At 43.0% G+C, this 20,328-nt stretch overlaps 1 protein-coding gene across 1 annotated transcript; it reads right to left on the reverse strand.

The window, feature by feature from the left end:
* Positions 1-1,903: 1,903 nt before the first annotated feature.
* LOC138351475 (uncharacterized) lies at positions 1,904-15,458 on the reverse strand. The gene is made up of 2 exons (XM_069303304.1): positions 15,363-15,458; positions 1,904-2,410 (listed from the first exon to the last, which is right to left on the reverse strand). Exons 1-2 carry the CDS (start codon positions 15,456-15,458, stop codon positions 1,904-1,906), a joined length of 603 nt encoding a protein of 200 aa, XP_069159405.1.
* Positions 15,459-20,328: the final 4,870 nt, after the last annotated feature.

The following is a 20,328-nucleotide window of genomic DNA, read 5'->3' on the forward strand; positions in this document are numbered from 1 at the left end:
ATACCTGATCAACTACGCTGTGACTCATACGCCAGGCTGCAAGCAGCCGGGCCCAACAGTCAGGTTGCCCAGCCTAGCGACCACGAGGCCTGGTCAACGACCTAGCCCCCGAAAAAACTAAAGGTAACTTCAAGGTAGATGCTGTATTAGATGCTGGGGATATAATACTGTGTATATATATGCTATGTTAGATGATGCGTTAAGATAATGTGTGAATATGTTGTGTTAGATGCTGTGTTAAGACACTTTGTCAAGATGCTGTGTTAGATACTATGTTAAGATAATGTGTGAAGATGCTGTGTTAAGACACTTTGTCAACATGCTGTGTTAGATACTATGTTAAGATAATGTGTGAAGATGCTGTGTTAAGACACTTTGTCAAGATGCTGTGTTAGATACTATGTTAAGATAATGTGTGAAGATGCTGTGTTAGATGCTGTGATAAGCTAGTGTGTGTGAAGATGCTATGTTAAGAGTGTGTCAAGATGCTGTGTTAAGATAGTGTGTCAAGATGCTGTGTTAGATGTTGTGATAAGCTAGTGTGTGTGAAGATGCTGTATATATTTGAAGGTCAACTGACCATAATATTTATCAGTGTAACAGGTGTGGTGAGGCTCTCCAGCGGCCGTTGTTGTACTGCAGGACGGTGCTCGTCCCGTTGTTGTACTACAGGACGGTGCTCGTCCTGTTGTTGTACTACAGGAAGGTGCTCGTCCCGTTGTTGTACTACAGGACGGTGCTCATCCCGTTGTTGTACTACAGGACGGTGCTCATCCCGTTGTTGTACTACAGGACGGTGCTCATCCCGTTGTTGTACTACAGGACGGTGCTCATCCCGTTGTTGTACTACAGGACGGTGCTCATCCCGTTGTTGTACTACAGGACGGTGCTCGTCCCGTTGTTGTACTACAGGACGGTGCTCATCCCGTTGTTGTACTACAGGACGGTGCTCGTCCCGTTGTTGTACTACAGGACGGTGCTCGTCCAGTTGTTGTACTACAGGACGGTGCTCGTCCCGTTGCTGTACTACAGGACGGTGCTCGTCCCGTTGCTGTACTACAGGTCGGTGCTCGTCCAGTTGTTGTACTACAGGACGGTGCTCGTCCCGTTGTTGTACTGCAGGACGGTGCTCGTCCCGTTGCTGTACTACAGGTCGGTGCTCGTCCAGTTGTTGTACTACAGGACGGTGCTCGTCCCGTTGTTGTACTACAGGACGGTGCTCGTCCCGTTGTTGTACTACAGGACGGTGCTCGTCCCGTTGTTGTACTACAGGACGGTGCTCGTCCAGTTGTTGTACTACAGGACGGTGCTCGTCCCGTTGTTGTACTGCAGGACGGTGCTCGTCCCGTTGCTGTACTACAGGTCGGTGCTCGTCCCGTTGTTGTACTGCAGGACGGTGTTCGTCCCGTTGTTGTACTGCAGGACGGTGTTCGTCCCGTTGTTGTACTGCAGGACGGTGTTCGTCCCGTTGTTGTACTACAGGACGGTGCTCGTCCAGTTGTTGTACTGCAGGACGGTGCTCGTCCCGTTGTTGTACTGCAGGACGGTGTTCGTCCCGTTGTTGTACTACAGGACGGTGCTCGTCCAGTTGTTGTACTGCAGGACGGTGCTCATCCCGTTGTTGTTCTGCAGGACGGTGTTCGTCCCGTTGTTGTACTACAGGACTGTGCTCGTCCCGTTGTTGTACTACAGGACGGTGCTCGTCTAGTTGTTGTACTGCAGGATGGTGCTCGTCCAGTTGTTGTACTACAGGATAGTGCTCGTCGTGTTCTTATTACCAGTTGTCATACTACCAATTGACTCCAGCAATTCATCAATATATACACCCTGGTCAGGTGCTCAAAGTGGCACCTTTGTTTATGGATCTCGTGCCAGATTAAATATTCCATTACAATTTGAGCAGTTACCAGCCACAAGTGGAGGGCAGCTCCTGGCCACAAGTGGTGAGCAGCTCCTGGCCACAAGTGGTGGGCAGCTCCTGGCCACAAGTGGTGGGCAGCTCCTGGCCACAAGTGGTGGGCAGCTCCTGGCTACAAGTGGTGGGCAGCTCCTGGCCACAAGTGGTGGGCAGCTCCTGGCCACAAGTGGTGGGCAGTTCCTGGCCACAAGTGGTGGGCAGCTTCTGACCACAAGTGGTGGGCAGCTCCTGGCCACAAGTGGTGGGCAGCTCCTGGCCACAAGTGGTGGGCAGCTCCTTGCCGCAAGTGGTGGGCAGCTCCTGGCCGCAAGAGGTGGGCAGCTCCTGGCCGCAAGAGGTGGGCAGCTCCTGGCCGCAAGAGGTGGGCAGCTCCTGGCCGCAAGAGGTGGGCAGCTCCTGGCCGCAAGAGGTGGGCAGCTCCTGGCCGCAAGAGGTGGGCAGCTCCTGGCCACAAGTGGTGGGCAGCTCCTGGCCGCAAGAGGTGGGCAGCTCCTGGCCACAAGTGGTGAGAATACGTGGGAATAATTGATAAATATATTTAACAAAACATCAGAGCTGAGAAGAATACCAGAATCATGGAGGTTGCTTAAGTGGCGCCAATTTATAAAGAAAAGACTTATCACTTGCTCTGAACGATTGTCCAATTAACTACACGTCTCTTGTGGTAAAATTGCTTGAATCGATAAAAGCGAACCCCATTCGTTTACAACTTAAAAAACACAGATTAATAAATGATTTACAGCATGGTTTTTACTAACCGGCAGCTCATGTTTGACAATTTTGCTTTCATTATTTTACACCATATTTTAGGCAGCTAAAAGTGGAAAGAATTGTGACGTTGTGTACCATGATCTTAGCGAAGCTGTTGATACAGTGCCACACCAGAGGGAATTATCAGGGGACAGCGGCAAGCCAGTACGACTATATTGCACTTGGAAAGGGACAGGATAAGGATTTGGGATGGGACGGGGGGGGGGGGTTATGAATGGTGCCCCCAACCAATTGGACGGTCGGGGATTGAACGCCGACCTGCATGAAGCGAGACCGTCGCTCTACCGTCCAATTCAAGTGATTGGGCCAGTGCCACATGAACGACTGATAAGAAAAGTTCACGACATTACAGATGCTATCTTAAACTAGTTATATAAGAGTTAAAAACACCTATGGTTGTATCAAAGATAACAACACTTATGGATGTCAACTAACACACTCACACTAATCATAACAAAGACTTGTACTACCCAATTCCCCAATACTAGTTCCTAAGACATATATCCATACCAGTGTAATCACCGCTGGCAATTTATATTGTAGTTATTTGTTGATATAAAACTTTGCTACAATTTACCTTTTGATCTCACCTGATGTATTAGATTAAGAACCTGCCCGAAACGCTATGCGTGTTAGTGACTTTCCATGAATGAAAAAAAAAACAATCTTATGTAATCTCACCAACCCATTGTACCTTCTTGTGAGTAAATTATTATTATTATTATTATTATACTATAATAAAGAGTTAGTATAGATGAATTTAAGTCAGAGTGGAAAACAAATGTAAGTGGAGAACCTCTGTTGTTGACCGTATATGTAACTGATTTATATTCAGGATTGGGCAGCAGTATTTGCATATTTGCAGACGATACAAAAAATAGGTGGGAAATAAATTTAGAAGACTCGAAATCACTTCAAGACAATCTAGACATTATTTTGAAATGGTGGAAAGGTTGGAAAATACGGTTTGATGGTGACAAATGCCGGGTTCCGAGTCGGGGTAATGATGATAGAGTTAGTCAGTATAAACTGGATAGTACTGAAATTGCAAAGTCTGATTAGGAGTTTAAAGCCAAAAAAATTGCAAAAATTATCAGAATAAGGCGAATGAGATAATGATATTTATTTTTAGAAGTTTTAGCAACAAATAATTTAATGTTATACTTTTATCTTGCTCTTGTTAAGCCCCATTTAGATTGTGCAGTTCAATTTTGGTCGCCATACTATAGAATGGACATAAATTCACTAGAGCGTAAATTCTGTAAATTCACATCCTACGTCCTGCGTAGGATGACTAACCTTAATCCCGCAAATTAGAAAAAATGATCGAGAAAGCTTAATTTATATTCTCTAGAAGCTCAAAGAATTAGAGGTGGCGTGACTGGCGTATACAAGTTGATAAATGGGCATAACAAGGGGGGGGCGGGAATATATTAAGGTATTAAATATATCACCAAAAAATAAAACACGTAACAATGGACATAAATAAGTTTAGATTTAGGAAAGACCTGGGATAAATATTCGTATGAAAACACGGTTTTAGATTTGTGCAACATATAACAAAATAAACGTGGGATCACTTAATTGTTTCAAGTGTAGGTTAGACATATACATATACTGGCAGCAGGGTTTCATTGAAACGTTTACATGAATATGACTGCATATTCCATGTTGATTATTTTCTTGTACAGAGCTTCTGTCCTTCTGACTAGTGAACAATGGTTACAACAACCACAAGATCAACTCCACTATCAGTCGACACTTGCATCGCTGGAACAATCCTGGAACAAGAACAGAAACCACAACATTGCTAATAAAATTATAATATAAATCCACCATGCACAGTGAATACAGTAAATTGGAAAGAATAATGAAAGAAATAATCCGTAAAGGAATATAATGCACAAATAACCAAAATATAGACATCATCATATACTATAAAACAAAGAAGACCTCATTAAAACAGCCCGAAGCCAACTGGAAACCCTTTACTGGAGTAGAAGGCGATATATATGTACACCTGCCACCATGAAGAATGTAACCTTCAATCTTAGTACACAGGTATGACATCCACCAGGCTCACGAGGCGTTTAACCTGTCACCTTCAATCAGTTGCCCCTAAAATTCTCATAAGAAAAACCCATGACATCATCCTAACAAGAGAAATACTGAATACAAAACTTGGATATTAGATAAAGCCCAAGATGTAAGAAGATTACAAATTCTTGAAGCTCTACACATAAAAGTAGAACAACCCACCATAAACATGGAAATAACAGAACCATGCACTCTACCCACCATGAGAGTGAGAGCAAGACCGGAATGTGAAAATGCCAATGATGACGTCACTGCCCAAAGCGCCATGCTCACTATAATCACCTGAGCTTCAATTATCTTATCACGTGACTTTTCTTTGTTTGCTAAGTTTATTGACCCATCACCTCACGTTTCCTCTACTCTTATTTACCTTCGCCTATCCCTAAATGAACGAGCGGACGCTGCCACTCAGCAAACTATCCGCACTTGTCCCATCCCCCGTAAAGGTATTCCTTATTCCTTATTTTCTGACTTTAAGTTATTCATTCCTCCTTCCTTGCCCGTTGACACGGTTGTTGGTCTTCTATTACTGGTAACAAACTGTGTGCTCTTAAGAGTAGTGTGTCCCCATGGCATTCCTCCTACCACCGTAACCGGCGGTGGGAAACGGCTCTGGCAAGGTTTAGTCTTGGCTGTACACGCTTAACTCATGGGCACTTAATGAAGCGCCGCCCTGCTCCTTATTATCCAAACTGTATTGTCCCGCTTATGGTCATGCATATCCTTGTTGAATGTCCTGATATTCAAGACGAACGTGTCTCTTGCTTCCTGACCGTCCCTCGCAGTCACTGCTCCCTCGATAAAATTCTTGGTTAATAGCATACTTTTCCTGTCGTTTACCTTATGCGTTTCTGTTCTCATATTGGCATCATATTGGCATTAGTGATATATAGCACCCTATGATTATTCCGCACATGTGATGGTGCTACATACCCTTCCCACCTTGGTGCCTTCTTCTGATAATTAATTTCTCCTGACTAATTAGCCCCTTCGGCTGCGCATCACATCATATGATGGGATACCTAATTATGCTCAGACTGCGCATCACATCATATTTGGGTGGGATATTCCCTTCCCTTAGGCAGTAGAAGGGAACTGCCTAAGATTTAAAAGTCTTAAACATACATGGGCTCAGAGTTGCTTACCAAGGCTTCCAGTAATAATAATACCCCATTTATTTATTTATTTATTTATTTATATATTTATTTATTTATTTATTTGTACAATAAGGTACATTGGGTTTGTGAGAGTACATAACAGTGATGTTTTTAAATTCTTGCAAAGCCACTAACACGCATAACATTTCGGGCAGAATCTTAACCTAATTGATAGTTATTAGTAGGTAATTTGTAGCAAAATTTGAAAAATCATAATAGGTACATTGTAGGAAAATTTTAGGAATATTAATAAGTACACTGTAGCCAAATTTGAGGAATATTAATAGGTACATTGTAGTATATTTTAAACATTGATAATAGGATCATTGCAGCAAAATTTATGTTCAACATAGCAACTATGATATAAGTTGATAGCAGTGAATACAATGGTGTAGTTGTAAGGCTTAGCTACATATATTGGGTAGCACACGATATATGGGGATTGGGTAGCACACGATATATGGGGATTGGGTAGTGTCATGTTCACAGAAAATGGTACCATCCGTTTTCTATGTGCGGCGGCTGAGACGCCAGAGAGAGAGAAGGAAGGTAAACAAGAGAGCGTACAGGACGCCAGCCAAGCTTGGTAGCTACTAGTCATGTAATCATATTAAGTATTAAAGTCAGTAACCAAGTCATGACTTTACATCAACCCTACAGCCAAGACTTCCTCAGTAACACACAAACACCACATTGGCGACGAGGATGAACTGTGAACGCAGGTATTTGTTCAGTTTCAAACACAAGGGAGAAGCATGCTGCCTGGAGGAGGAAGAGAAGCTGTGAGCGCCATACCCGATGCTGTATGCTAACCGATGCTGTGTGCTAACCAATGCTGTGTGCTAAACGATGCTGTGTGCTAACCGATGCTGTGTGCTACCCAAGCTGTGTGCTACCCAAGCTGTGCTGAAGAAACTGTACTGAGGAATCTGCCGACGTTGTGTACGAAACGACGCTTTGATGTGTACAAAACCTGATGTTTTGGTTACGAAACGACGCTTCGTGCTACAAAATTCATCACACTGAGCTGACTGCTGTACCGACTGCTGTACCAACTGCTGCACCAACTGCTGTACCAACTGCTGCTGTACCAACTGCTGCTGTGCCAACTGCTGTGCTGCTGCTGTGAGTAGGAACAACACATGTACACAAGGGCTAGGTAAGAAGTCAGTTGCTGCTATATTGTGCACTGTTGTGAACTTTTGCATTAAAATGCTTGTGTGCTTTGCAAAATTAAAGTAATTACAGTGAATTCTTGACTAACATATTCAGTGCAGTAAGTGTTTAATATTCTGAGGAACATTTAAGTGAAAAGTTACATTTATTCAGTAAAAATGGCAAATATACCTCAGTTTCCTGCATTTGATCCTGACTGTGACCAGACAAACCTGTCACAGAGGTGGGTCAAATGGCTTAAAAAGTTTGAAAATTTGTTGATAGTTTCTGACATCAAAAGTGCTGAAAGAAAGCGTGCCTTTCTACTTCATTATGCAGGTGATAGAGTTTGTGACATCTTTGACACACTGAAAGACACTGGTGGTGCCAAAGATTATGACACTGCCAAAGCCAAACTAACAGAGCATTTCAAACCAAGGCAAAATACTGCTATGGAAATTATGCATTTCAGGAGAGCAAAACAACTCTCCAATGAAACTGTGGATCAATACCACACACGTCTGCAGGGTTTAGCAGCCCATTGTGAGTTTGCTGATGTTGACAAAGAAATCAAACAGCAAATAATTGAAACATGCACATCTACACGTCTCCGTCGAAGAGCTCTAGAACTTGTTAATGATGAAAGTTCTCTTACCAAGATACTGGATATTGCTCGTCGAATGGAAGATGCTGCACGTGATGCTCGTGTCATGGAGTGCAGTGCCAATAACGGTTCTGCCACTGTTACTAACAGTGATGAGGTATGTAAGGTTCAGGGAGGACATCGTAATCAAAGAAGATATGCCAAACCTAACAGTAAATTTAGCCGAGAACCACGTCACAACTGGGGTCAAGGAACAAGGCTCAAGCAGTCACAACGACCCACATCAGAGGGTGTCAACAATAAATGTTACAATTGTGGAGGAGACTACCCACACCAAGATAATGTTTGTCCTGCTCAAGGTAAGAAGTGCTATGAGTGTGGAAAACTAGGTCATTTTGGTGCTATGTGTCGTTCTGCACTAAAGAAACCACAGTCAATGAATAAAAGCACTGTACGAGGATCAGGTCATAGGGGTCGAGGTGGTAAACACAATATTGCACCTCATATCCAGAATGTTAATAATGTACAAGACAACATTTCATTACAACCAGTCTCAGATGACAGTGAATGTGATTATACTTATGGAGTACAAGTAATCACAGAATGGAATGAACTTCCAAACAACCCAGAGACATGTGTATACATTGCTGGTATTTGTCTCAAGGTTCTCATTGACACTGGATCAAACATTGATACCATTGCTGAGTGCCACTATGAAAAATTTAGAAAACAGTTCCCAAAGCTAGAAAAATACAATGGTAAAGCCACTGCCTATGCTTCGAAGTTAGCCTTGCCAGTGATTGGAACTTTAACTGCAGAGATTAAGTCAAAGAATGCAATGCTCATTACTACATTCCATGTTGTTAGGAATGCAAAGGAGTCTTTACTCAGTTACAAGACTTCAACTAAATTGGGGCTACTTCAGCTTTCTAATGCTGTAGCAGTGGAATCTGCAAACAATGTTGATGGTATTGTTGCTGAATTCTCTGATCGATTTAAATCCATAGGTTGTTATACTGATAGTAAAGTACATCTGCATATCAACCCAGATGTAATTCCAGTTGCCCAACCACATCGCCGACAACCATTCCATACTCGCAAGAAAGTCGATGCCGAACTGGATAGGCTGATAGAACTAGATATCATTGAACCAGTAACAGGCCCAACACCATGGGTAAGCCCAATTGTCACTCCACCAAAGCCGAAGAATCCAGATGAGATACGCATTTGTGTGGACATGCGTGTTCCCAACAAGGCAATAATGCGTGAACGCCATCCTACACCGACTGTAGATGATATGATCTACCGCTTGAATGGTGCAACTGTATTCAGCAAGTTAGATTTAAACAAGGGCTATCATCAGCTTGAACTTGATGATGAGAGTCGCTTCATCACAACGTTTACGACACATCGAGGTCTGTATAGGTACAAGCGCCTGAGTTTTGGTATTAACAGTGCTGCCGAGGTATTCCAGCACATCATCAGCCAGGTATTGCAAGATATACCTAATGCTGACAACATGTCTGATGACATCATTGTTTATGGCCGTACCCAAGCTGAACACAACAAAGCTCTTCGTGCAACATTGCAACGCTTACGAGAAAAGAATTTGACGCTAAGCCGAGCAAAGTGTGAGTTCAATCAACATAAAATTGAATTCTTTGGACATGTACTTAGTGACAAAGGTCTGTCTCCAGATCCTAAGAAAGTTGCAGATATCAAGAATGCTGCACCTCCTTCAACGTCCACTGAAGTACATAGTTTTCTGGGAATGGCAAACTACTGTTCTCTCTTCATTCCAGATTTTGCTACCATTACGAAGCCTCTACGTGAGCTCCTGAAGAAAAATGCATCATGGTACTGGAGCGATATCGAGCAAAATGCATTTGATGCTGTGAAAGATGCACTAGTAGAGAATGCGACTGCTGCATACTTTGATCCATCAATGGACACTGAGTTAACGGTGGATGCTAGTCCTGTTGGATTAGGTGCTGTTTTAGCCCAACACAAACCTGGTCAACCAGATTCCAGAGTAGTAATTGCCTACGCCAGCCGTTCTCTCACAGATGTTGAGCAACGATACAGTCAGACAGAGAAGGAAGCTCTTGCTCTTGTATGGGGCTGTGAACACTTCAATGTATATCTGCTTGGTGCACCCTTCACCACGATAGTCACTGACCACAAACCGTTGGAGACCATCTTCAATAATCCAAAGTCCAAACCACCAGCTCGCATTGAGAGATGGGCTCTTCGTCTGCAACCATACAACTTTACGGTGAAATACAAGCCGGGTGCAGGCAATCCCGCTGATTACATCAGTCGACATCCTGCCAACAGTTTCACCATCACCAAGCATCAGCAAGTTGCCGAGGAATATGTACACTCTGTAACCTGTGATGCAGTCCCTAAGGCTCTTACTCTTGATGAAATCCGTACTGCAACCCTAGAGTACCCAACTCTGCAAGCAACAGTGGATGCATTGACTAAGAAAAAGTTTCCACGCATCCCACCCTCAGGAGTTGACCAAGATGCATTCAAAGCACTTGAACGCATCCAGACAGAATTAAGTGTTACGCAACAACGCGACACTGTGCTGCGAGGTACTCGTATCGTCATTCCAGCTGTTCTCCAGCAACGTGCTCTGAAGCTTGCACATCAAGGACACCAAGGTCTTGTTAGGACGAAACAGCTGCTACGAGAAAAGGTGTGGTTTCCTGGCATTGATCGTCAAGCAAAGGATATGCATGATGCCTGTGTCCCTTGCCAAGCTGCCGTGGATACTTCAAGACCAACACCTCTACAACCTTCACCACTACCTGCTGCACCATGGACGGAAGTATCAATGGACTTCTGCGGACCACTACCAACTGGAGAGTACTTGATGGTAGTCATTGATGATCACTCACGTTATCCAGAAGTAGAAATCATCAATTCCACGTCTGCAAAGGCCGTCATCCCGAAACTTGACAAGATCTTTTCAAACTTTGGCATTCCTGAAGTTGTCAAGACGGACAATGGACCGCCATTCAATGGACAAGACTTTGTCAACTTTTCTGAGCATATTGGATTCAAACACCGCCGTGTGATGCCACTACATCCTCAAGCAAATGGAGAAGTTGAGAGATTCATGCAACCTCTCATGAAAGCGGTACGCTGTGCTCATGCCGAAGGACGATCCTGGAAACAAGCTATGTATGCTTTTCTCAGGAACTACCGTGCAACACCACATGGAACACTGGGCAAGTCGCCTGGCGAACTTTTATTTGGACGTCCTATGAGAATCGCACTACCCGTCATGCCAGCCGAGGTAACGGATAAACGTCTCCCTCAGAAGGATGCACTGGCCAAGGGCAAAATGAAAATTGTTCATGATCAACGTGCAAAGGAACAGTTCATAAAGGTTGGAGATACTGTTCTCGTTAAAAAGAAAAAAGAGGGAAAGTTAGATATGCCGTATGATACAAAACCATATAAAGTGATTAGTGTAAAAGGAACTATGGTAACAGCTAGTAATAGAGATCATAGTATAACACGTAATATGGCTTATTTCAAAGTGATTCCAACTAGTGTAGAAAATGATGAAGTGCAAAGTCGTGCAAAAGAAAAAGAAAAAAAATAGTTATAACCCAACAAACAATTCATCAAGGGATGTTATTGCATTTAAGGACTCTCGTCCTAAACGTCATGTTAAACGCCCTACACGATTTGATGATTAATTGTGTTCCTATGTAATGAAAAGTATTTACTTATTGTGCTAAACTAAATTTAATATTGTTTGAATAATGCAGATATCTCATTCAATATTTTGTAACTTTGTAGTACAGTTTCTTTCATGTTTGTTTAACATTGCATATGTATTTTTAACATTGAAATCCTTTGTGGAAAAGATTAAGTTGTTTAAATTCTTTGTGTGCTTAATTAATGTTAAATGTATGCAGTATCTCTTGATATGGTAATAACTTACTTTGTGTCAATAACTTTGCTTTGTGCTACAAGCATGGTAGACATCCTGTATTCATTCTTTTTAAAGAAAAGGAGGGATGTCATGTTCACAGAAAATGGTACCATCCGTTTTCTATGTGCGGCGGCTGAGACGCCAGAGAGAGAGAAGGAAGGTAAACAAGAGAGCGTACAGGACGCCAGCCAAGCTTGGTAGCTACTAGTCATGTAATCATATTAAGTATTAAAGTCAGTAACCAAGTCATGACTTTACATCAACCCTACAGCCAAGACTTCCTCAGTAACACACAAACACCACAGGTAGCACACGATATATGGGGATTGGGTAGCACACGATATATGGGGATTGGGTAGCACAGGAACCAGCGCGTGTTTGATGAACTAGGTAGAAAACTATGAGGTTGAAATTAGGTACTTCTTTTTATTTTACTTTTGAATAAGGCGAAGGTTGGGCAGCTTTTCAATGCGTTGGGGAGGGAGTTCCATAGACTAGGTCCCTTTATTTACATAGAGAGTTTGCACAGATTTAGTTTGACTATATTTCTTAATTCTTATTTTCCTTTGCAATAAAATCGAACAAAAAATTGCGTTTGTTCTTAAAGACAGCCTAACATATACAAGGTTTGGCTTGGCATCTTGAAGTGTTATACGTTTATTAGTTCATTGAAAGGAAAATCGCAAGTTCATGTCAACACTCATGAATGGTCGAGACTTCATTAGGGCTTAAAGATCTGTGAAATATATACTTTATTATCGACCATATTTTATCTTGCGTTTTGGACCATTTTCGACCATATACTAACCTGCACTGGATCCTTTTACGAGATAATAGTTTCCTTACTTGACAAAACTCTATAAGTAATTATTACCAGTAATTATTTGAAGGGAAAAAACTTATCAATCCCTAATTACTTATGGAACATGTTCTTTTCCTTGATATTCCAGTTTTGAATAACTTATGATACATGGTGAAGTTGATCTATGGTTACTAGAGAAATTGGCAGTTTGGTCTGTGGGTGTTGAAGACATTCAGTGATGATGTGTAACTACTTTCATTAGTTATGTTGATATACGATCCATTACAAATCCTTTTCTTAGGCCTCGTGTGTGTATGTATGTTGCAGGTAAAGTGACAGGTCTGTCTGAAGCTCAGTGTGTGTGTTTGGTGCAGGTAAAGTGACAGGTCTGTCTGAAGCTCAGTGTGTGTGTTTGGTACAGGTAAAGTGACAGGTCTGTCTGAAGCTCAGTGTGTGTGTTTGGTACAGGTAAAGTGACAGGTCTGTCTGAAGCCTCGTGTGTGTGTTTGGTACAGGTAAAGTGACAGGTCTGTCTGAAGCTCAGTGTGTGTGTTTGGTACAGGTAAAGTGACAGGTCTGTCTGAAGCCTCGTGTGTGTGTTTGGTACAGGTAAAGTGACAGGTCTGTCTGAAGCCTCGTGTGTGTGTTTGGTACAGGTAAAGTGACAGGTCTGTCTGAAGCTCAGTGTGTGTGTTTGGTACAGGTAAAGTGACAGGTCTGTCTGAAGCTCAGTGTGTGTGTTTGGTACAGGTAAAGTGACAGGTCTGTCTGAAGCCTCGTGTGTGTGTGTTTGGTACAGGTAAAGTGACAGGCGCCTCTCTCTCTCTCTCTCTGAAGCCTCGCATGTGTATGGAATGACACTTAAGAAGAAAAAGTGTGTTCGCGTTAATTCAGATTTCTGAATTTATTTTGCATACTTTTTCTTTATCTCTGATGATAACTTAGGAAATCATGTGCAATATTTTACAGATGCGCTTAATTTTTCATAATTTTTTTTTTTCATATATAAGTTTTATTATATACCTTTTCTCGTTTTGAAAAAGGCACGTACAATATTGATGAGTTTCTTAGCTAGTTTTACAGCATTCCCATTTCTGAAGCACACGCACGACTGGTTTCCTACTTTTTACTTGAAATCATTTTCGAAGCATGTTTTATGTCCCTGCTTTAATTACAAGGGCTCATGCAATGTTATACTTAGTTTTTGTCCTTAGGAATATTCACAGTTTACTTTTAAAGAGCCAGTGATAGCCAGTATACGTGAATGTGGCTCCGGAGGGGACCAATGGTGTGAGGCGGTGTGCTACTAGCCAAGCGAGGCTGATTGGTCAGTGGTGGCTCCTCCCAGAAGCCCTTCACAGCTGCTAGAGTTGGGTTACAACTGAGAGGATCCTCGCACCGGCGTCTGCTCACACCTCTCCAACAGGTAATGGTAGACTAATGTGATTCCAGCCAAAGCCGTCTTTCCGCATGGACCCGAGGGCCCTCTCGAGCATAGGGGCCCCAAGAGCATAAGAGCACCAAGATCATAGGGGCACCACAAGCATAGGGACACCACAAGCATAGGGGCCCCACAAGCATAGGGGCCCCACGAGCATAGAGGCCCCACGAGCATACGGACCCCACGAGCATAGGGGCACCACAAGCATAGGGGCCCCACGAGCATAGAAGCTCCACGAGCATAGAGGCCCCACGAGCATAGAGACCCCACGAGCATAGAGGCCCCACGAGCATAGAGGCCCCACGAGCATAGAGGCCCCACGAGCATAGAGGCCCCACGAGCATAGAGGCCCCACGAGCATAGAGGCCCCACGAGCATAGAGGCCCCACGAGCATAGAGGCCCCACGAGCATAGAGGCCCCACGAGCATAGAGGCCCCACGAGCATAGAGGCCCCACGAGCATAGAGGCCCCACGAGCATAGGGGCCCCACGAGCATAGAGGCCCCACGAGCATAGAGGCCCCACGAGCATAGAGACCCCACGAGCATAGAGGCCCCACGAGCATAGAGGCCCCACGAGCATAGGGACCCCCACGAGCATAGAGGCCCCACGAGCATAGAGGCCCCACGAGCATAGAGGCCCCACGAGCATAGAGGCCCCACGAGCATAGAGACCCCACGAGCATAGAGACCCCCACGAGCATAGAGGCCCCACGAGCATAGAGACCCCACGAGCATAGAGGCCCCACGAGCATAGAGGCCCCACGAGCATAGGGACCCCCACGAGCATAGAGGCCCCACGAGCATAGAGGCCCCACGAGCATAGAGGCCCCACGAGCATAGAGGCCCCACGAGCATAGAGGCCCCACGAGCATAGAGGCCCCACGAGCATAGAGGCCCCACGAGCATAGAGGCCCCACGAGCATAGAGGCCCCACGAGCATAGAGGCCCCACGAGCATAGAGGCCCCACGAGCATAGGGACCCCCACGAGCATAGAGGCCCCACGAGCATAGAGGCCCCACGAGCATAGGGACCCCCACGAGCATAGAGGCTCCACGAGCATAGAGGCCCCACGAGCATAGAGGCCCCACGAGCATAGAGGCCCCACGAGCATAGGGATCCCCACGAGCATAGAGGCCCCACGAGCATAGAGGCCCCACGAGCATAGAGGCCCCACGAGCATAGGGATCCCCACGAGCATAGGATATGCTCATTATGGAAGGTGAATGTTTAAATATTTAGGCCATGTTGCAAGCACACTAATATAATATGACCCTATTTCCTGGTGTAGGACTTTAAGATATATATATTGCCAGGTGAATAACCCTTTCAGAAGAAATGAAACGTAATGTTTTGAGTGGAGCACAGAAGAGGAAGACAGCAGCAGAGGAGAAGGAGAAAATGGGAAGACTTCCAACATTAACACTGTGGCTCAACACAGGTGCAACGCAGCCACTCATACTATTCCTTCACATATAGCATCCACATCAGCATCTCTTCCTTCAATGTCAGCCACTAGTTCTGCTCCTTCAGATATAACATCCACATCTACATCCATTCCTGCTACCAATCATCCAGTTTCAGAAGACATATCGTCATTGACTGTTGCTGCTGCTGGTGACATTTTACAAGAGAAAATACCCAAATATGTAACAGTAAAGGAGTTTGTAATCCAAGAAGTTATGGAACAAAAATGATACTAACACAATAGCTTACTGGGTTCGTAGTGGGCCCTCACCATGTCAAAATCATGATAGCGACCTTTCAAACTCTCGCAGTGTTTAAAACAGCTGGAGTAGAGAATATGAAGGCAAGGTATTTATCAATGTGTTCAAACGTGAACTGCGGATTGGTGAATATGTAAAATGTGAATGGCTACTGTATTAACCATCCCAAAGTCGTTTGAACGGCTTGTATGTCACCTATTGTCCAAGAACGAACCTCTCTTTGCTACGTTGCGGTTCAATGACTGGAAGCACAGCAATGTTATTGTAGAACATCATAATGGAGAAGAACATCGAAAGTGCATGATATCATATTTGATAAAGCATAGAAAAACTGGAAGTGTAGATTCTTTATTACTTGATCAACATCGCTCAGAGCAGGAATATTATTGGCATAAAGTGTTGACACGGGTGGTTTCTATAATTCGCTTTCTAGCCTCTAGAGGTTTAGAATTTCGTGGAGAAAAACAGATTATTGGGTCAGCAATAAATGGCAACTATTTATGTACCTTGTTTTGAGGTTACCTTCAGATGATTTAGGGGCTTAGCGTCCCAGCGGCCCGGTCGTCGACCAGGTCTCCTCGTTACTGGACTGGTCAACCAAGCTGTTGGACGCGGCTGCTCGCAGCCTGACGTATGAGTCACAGACTGGTTGATCAGGTATCCTTTGGAAGTGCTTGTCAAGTTCTCTCTTGAACTCTGTGAGGGGGTCGGCCAGTTAAGCCGATCCCTCAGTGTTTAAGAGAGAACTTTTTTTTCGCAGGGATATTCCTACGCGGGCCCTAAGCCTCTGGCTGGCCCACTAAGTGTTGCTTGTTTCTGCTTTACTTGGGCGGAGTATGAGTATTTATGACTCGTATGGTCGCTTTAGTAAGATGTTGCCATATGTGTTTAACAACTTCTTCTGCTTTGTTGAATCTAAGTTGAAATCTTAATGGGTTTGTAACTGTGCACTGTGTTAGAAGAGAGAACTTGACATACTAAAGGCTAGAAAGGTATACATACTAGAAAGGAATACTAGAGCTGCTTAGTGAATTTGGCCCTTTCTTGGAAGAACATATCATAATGTATGGAAATCCTGGAAAAGGGAATTCGTCATATTTTTCTGCAAATATTTGTGAGGAATTTATTGAATTAATGACAGGTTCGTTCGAGGTCGAGGGAGGGGGTAGACGTACCGTGCGCGCTCCGTTAAAATCGTGACATTAACAGGGATTCGTTGGACTACAGCCGTGGATTACTGATTACAGACATAACAAAGTGCATAGTGACCCGCTGGAAAATTGAAAATAGTCATTAACAATAGAACTTTGTGTTAAATAGAGAATAAACGGGAGACCACGTGTGAGCCAGTGAACGAGGCTTTGTGTACATGCGTGTATTAGGAAAAAAAAATAGTGAACGGTGATTCGTGGAACAGTGATGTGGAACGGGTATCACAACAACATATAAGTTGGAAGTGAATATTATAAATATAGAATACTAGAAATATAAAATAGTGGCAAGAGGCGGCATCAGTGGTTATAAATCGGGTAACTGGAAACTGGTGACATCAACCTGGGCCACAAGAGGTCACCTGTACTGACCGGGGACCAGCCTCGCTACCTACGCTAAGTTCCTGCCATAAAGTTTGAACAAAATAACACACATAATATTACAAATATACGATATACATATAATATTATAAATAATAAACATATAAATATATATACATATATATTGTTACAAATATACAATATACATATAATATTATAAATATATAGATATATACAACAAAACAAGGCAATATGAGAGTAAATAAACAAATTTGTGGCCACTGTAACAACTTCTTAAAGACGAAGGTAACGGGAATTGAATGTTATATCTGTAAGACTAGATTCCATTCAGCTTGTACAGGAGTGAGTAACACTACGGCACTGAGAGCTGGCCACTTGCTTTGGGTGTGTAAAAATGACCTGCCAGCTTGAAATATCCTAAAAAACCTTCTAGATAACATGACGCATGATCGGAAAACATCATTCATTGGAAGCCTACCAGCCATCCAGAAGGAGTGGGAAAGGAACAACAATTCTAATATACAAGGGGCGGAGGCTATAGTCAGGGATGAAACTGAGGCTGAAACTCAGGAAGTTGTAAACTTTGACTCAGTAGGCCAGGATGTAGATGACAGTAAACTAGAAAGTGTACCAGACAGCACTGACAGCTCGATAGGTACAGACACCACGACGGTTCTCGATAGAGCAATTCAGAACAGAAGGACAGACTTATGCAAATTTTATGCAAAGGGCATATGCAGACATAGACATGCTGTTAATAAGAAAGGATTAGAATGCAGTTACCAACATCCCAAAAAATGTTTAAATATGCTTAGGAAAGGTGAGTGTCGATTTGGATCAATATGTAGGTTTTTCCATCCTGACATGTGCCAAACCTCACTGGAGGACAGAAAATGCTATGACCTTAGCTGCCCACACTTTCACGTGAAAGGCACGGAACGCTACATAAAGAGTGGCAAGCAGGATAATGAATTTGGAGGAAACTCTATAAATTTTTTATACCAGACCGGCAGAGAATTCAAAAGAAGCAGCATGGAGAGTGTATGGAACTGGATGCCAGATCCACTTGCATTCCAGAATTACAGATACAATTACCTACCGAAAGGGAACTACAACTACGACAGAAAACTGCCCTACAACAATCAGTACTGGTCAGAAGAAACTCATTATGTCCACGAATAATGCCGAAAAACTTGCCGAAAAAGTCTCCCATTCAAACTATCACTAATAGAGTAACCTCATTCATCTTTGCCAACATACAAGGACTGAAAACAAGAACAAACAACAAAGTACAGTTCATAAATGGCCTCCTCACGGAGTCAAATGCAGTATTTGGAGCTTTCACAGAAACTCATGCAGGGGAATTGTTGGACAGTGAGATCTGGATTCCAGAATATAACCTATACAGGTGTGATAGGAAAATTAGGTCACATGGAGGAGTGGGTCTGTATATTAGGGAAGACCTTGTATGCTCGGAGCTCCTAAACGTTACAAATGGGGTGGTAGAGGTATTGGGATTAAAAATAGAGAAAATAAATTTAGTGATTATACTAATATACAAACCGCCAGATGCAACGGCTGAGGAATTCACAGAATAGATAAGCAAAATAGAGAATAGCCTTGATAATTTGGAGAACCCGATACCTGATATTATCTTCCTAGGTGACCTCAACTTGCCTAGTCTCAGGTGGAAAATAGCAAACAATAATATTATACCAGGAAATCTATCAGGACCTAACCAACCACAGATTAGAGAACTACTTAGATTTTGTGACAAATTTTCACTCAATCAGCAGATATCGGAGCCAACGAGAAATGAAAATATTCTAGATCTGGTCTTTACGAACAATGAAGACATTATCAGAGACATTACGATATCAGATACCACATACTCAGATCACAAACTCATTGAAGTGCAAACGACCATCAATACTCAGAATAGACCTAAAACGTTGATAAAGCGAGAGGGGCTATTCAGTAAATTCAATTTTAATAATAAAAGGATAGACTGGGAGATTATAAACAGGGAACTTACAAACATTCCATGGGGAACTGTTCTAAATAATACAAGTCCTACAGAAGGAATAGACAAACTGACTTCAGAAGCGTATCAAGTCTGTCTGAAACATGTTCCTTTGAGGAAAGCCAGAAAGAGATCTAACGTAGAAAGAGAACGCAGACGACACTATAAACGCAGGAAAAAAATAACGGAACTGCTTATGCAGACACGAATTTCCCGTCAAAGAAGGAATAATTTAAATAGGGAGATTGAAGAAATCGAGCGGAAATTGAAACACTCATATGAAACTGAAGAAAGGCAGTTAGAACAGAAAGCAATTCAGGAAATAAAGAAAAATCCAAAATATTTCTTCTCATATGCGAAATCAAAAGCAAAAACCACTGCCAGTATTGGACCTATTCGTACAAGTGAAGGTTCATACACGGAGGATGACAAAGAAATTAGTGAAATCCTAAAAAAGCAGTATGAGGACATGTTTAGCACTCCAATAAACAACATGAAGGTGGAAGATCCAGACAATTTCTTTATGCGGGATATTCAAACCCCTGTAAATATAACTGATATAAACACGAGCGCACTAATTTTTGAAAAAGAAATTGAAAACATGCCCATGCACTCGGCCCCAGGTCCAGACTCATGGAATTCAATATTTATAAAGAAATGCAAAGTGCCGGTAGCACAGGCACTCAGTATAGTGTGGAGGAAGAGCTTGGACACAGGGGAGATACCAGATGCACTTAAAGTAGCAGACATAGCCCCTCTACACAAGGGAGGGAGCAAAGCATTGGCAAAAAATTATAGACCAGTTGCACTAACATCGCACATCATAAAAGTATTTGAGAGAGTGATTAGGAGTCAGGTCACCAATTTCATGGAGACCAATGACCTTCACAACCCAGGCCAACATGGATTTCGAGCGGGAAGATCGTGCCTCTTGTTACCTATCGTTCGTTACGGCTCGTGACCCTACAACAGCCAAGCTTTAAGTCTAGGGTTACTACAACTGCTGTTGTTTAAAGTGGGGCACCAGTATAACCCCATGAATGATAACAGGCAGAGAATTAAAAGTATATCTCCCTTAGGACTGAAGAAATATACGTATGCATTTTAATATATATATATTTCATA

This window comes from Procambarus clarkii, chromosome 49 (genome assembly GCF_040958095.1).
Source record: "Procambarus clarkii isolate CNS0578487 chromosome 49, FALCON_Pclarkii_2.0, whole genome shotgun sequence".
Lineage (NCBI taxonomy): Eukaryota > Metazoa > Arthropoda > Malacostraca > Decapoda > Cambaridae > Procambarus > Procambarus clarkii.

Bases quoted from the DNA above. Each gene is read 5' to 3' on its own strand.
- LOC138351475 (XM_069303304.1), bottom strand. From the start codon at position 15,458: ATGGATGTAGATGTGGATGTTATATCTGAAGGAGCAGAACTAGTGGCT. The intron at 2,411-15,362 runs GTATGAGTGGCT...ACTTGTGGCCAG, and splicing joins ATGCTATATGTGAAGGAATA to GAGCTGCCCACCTCTTGCGG.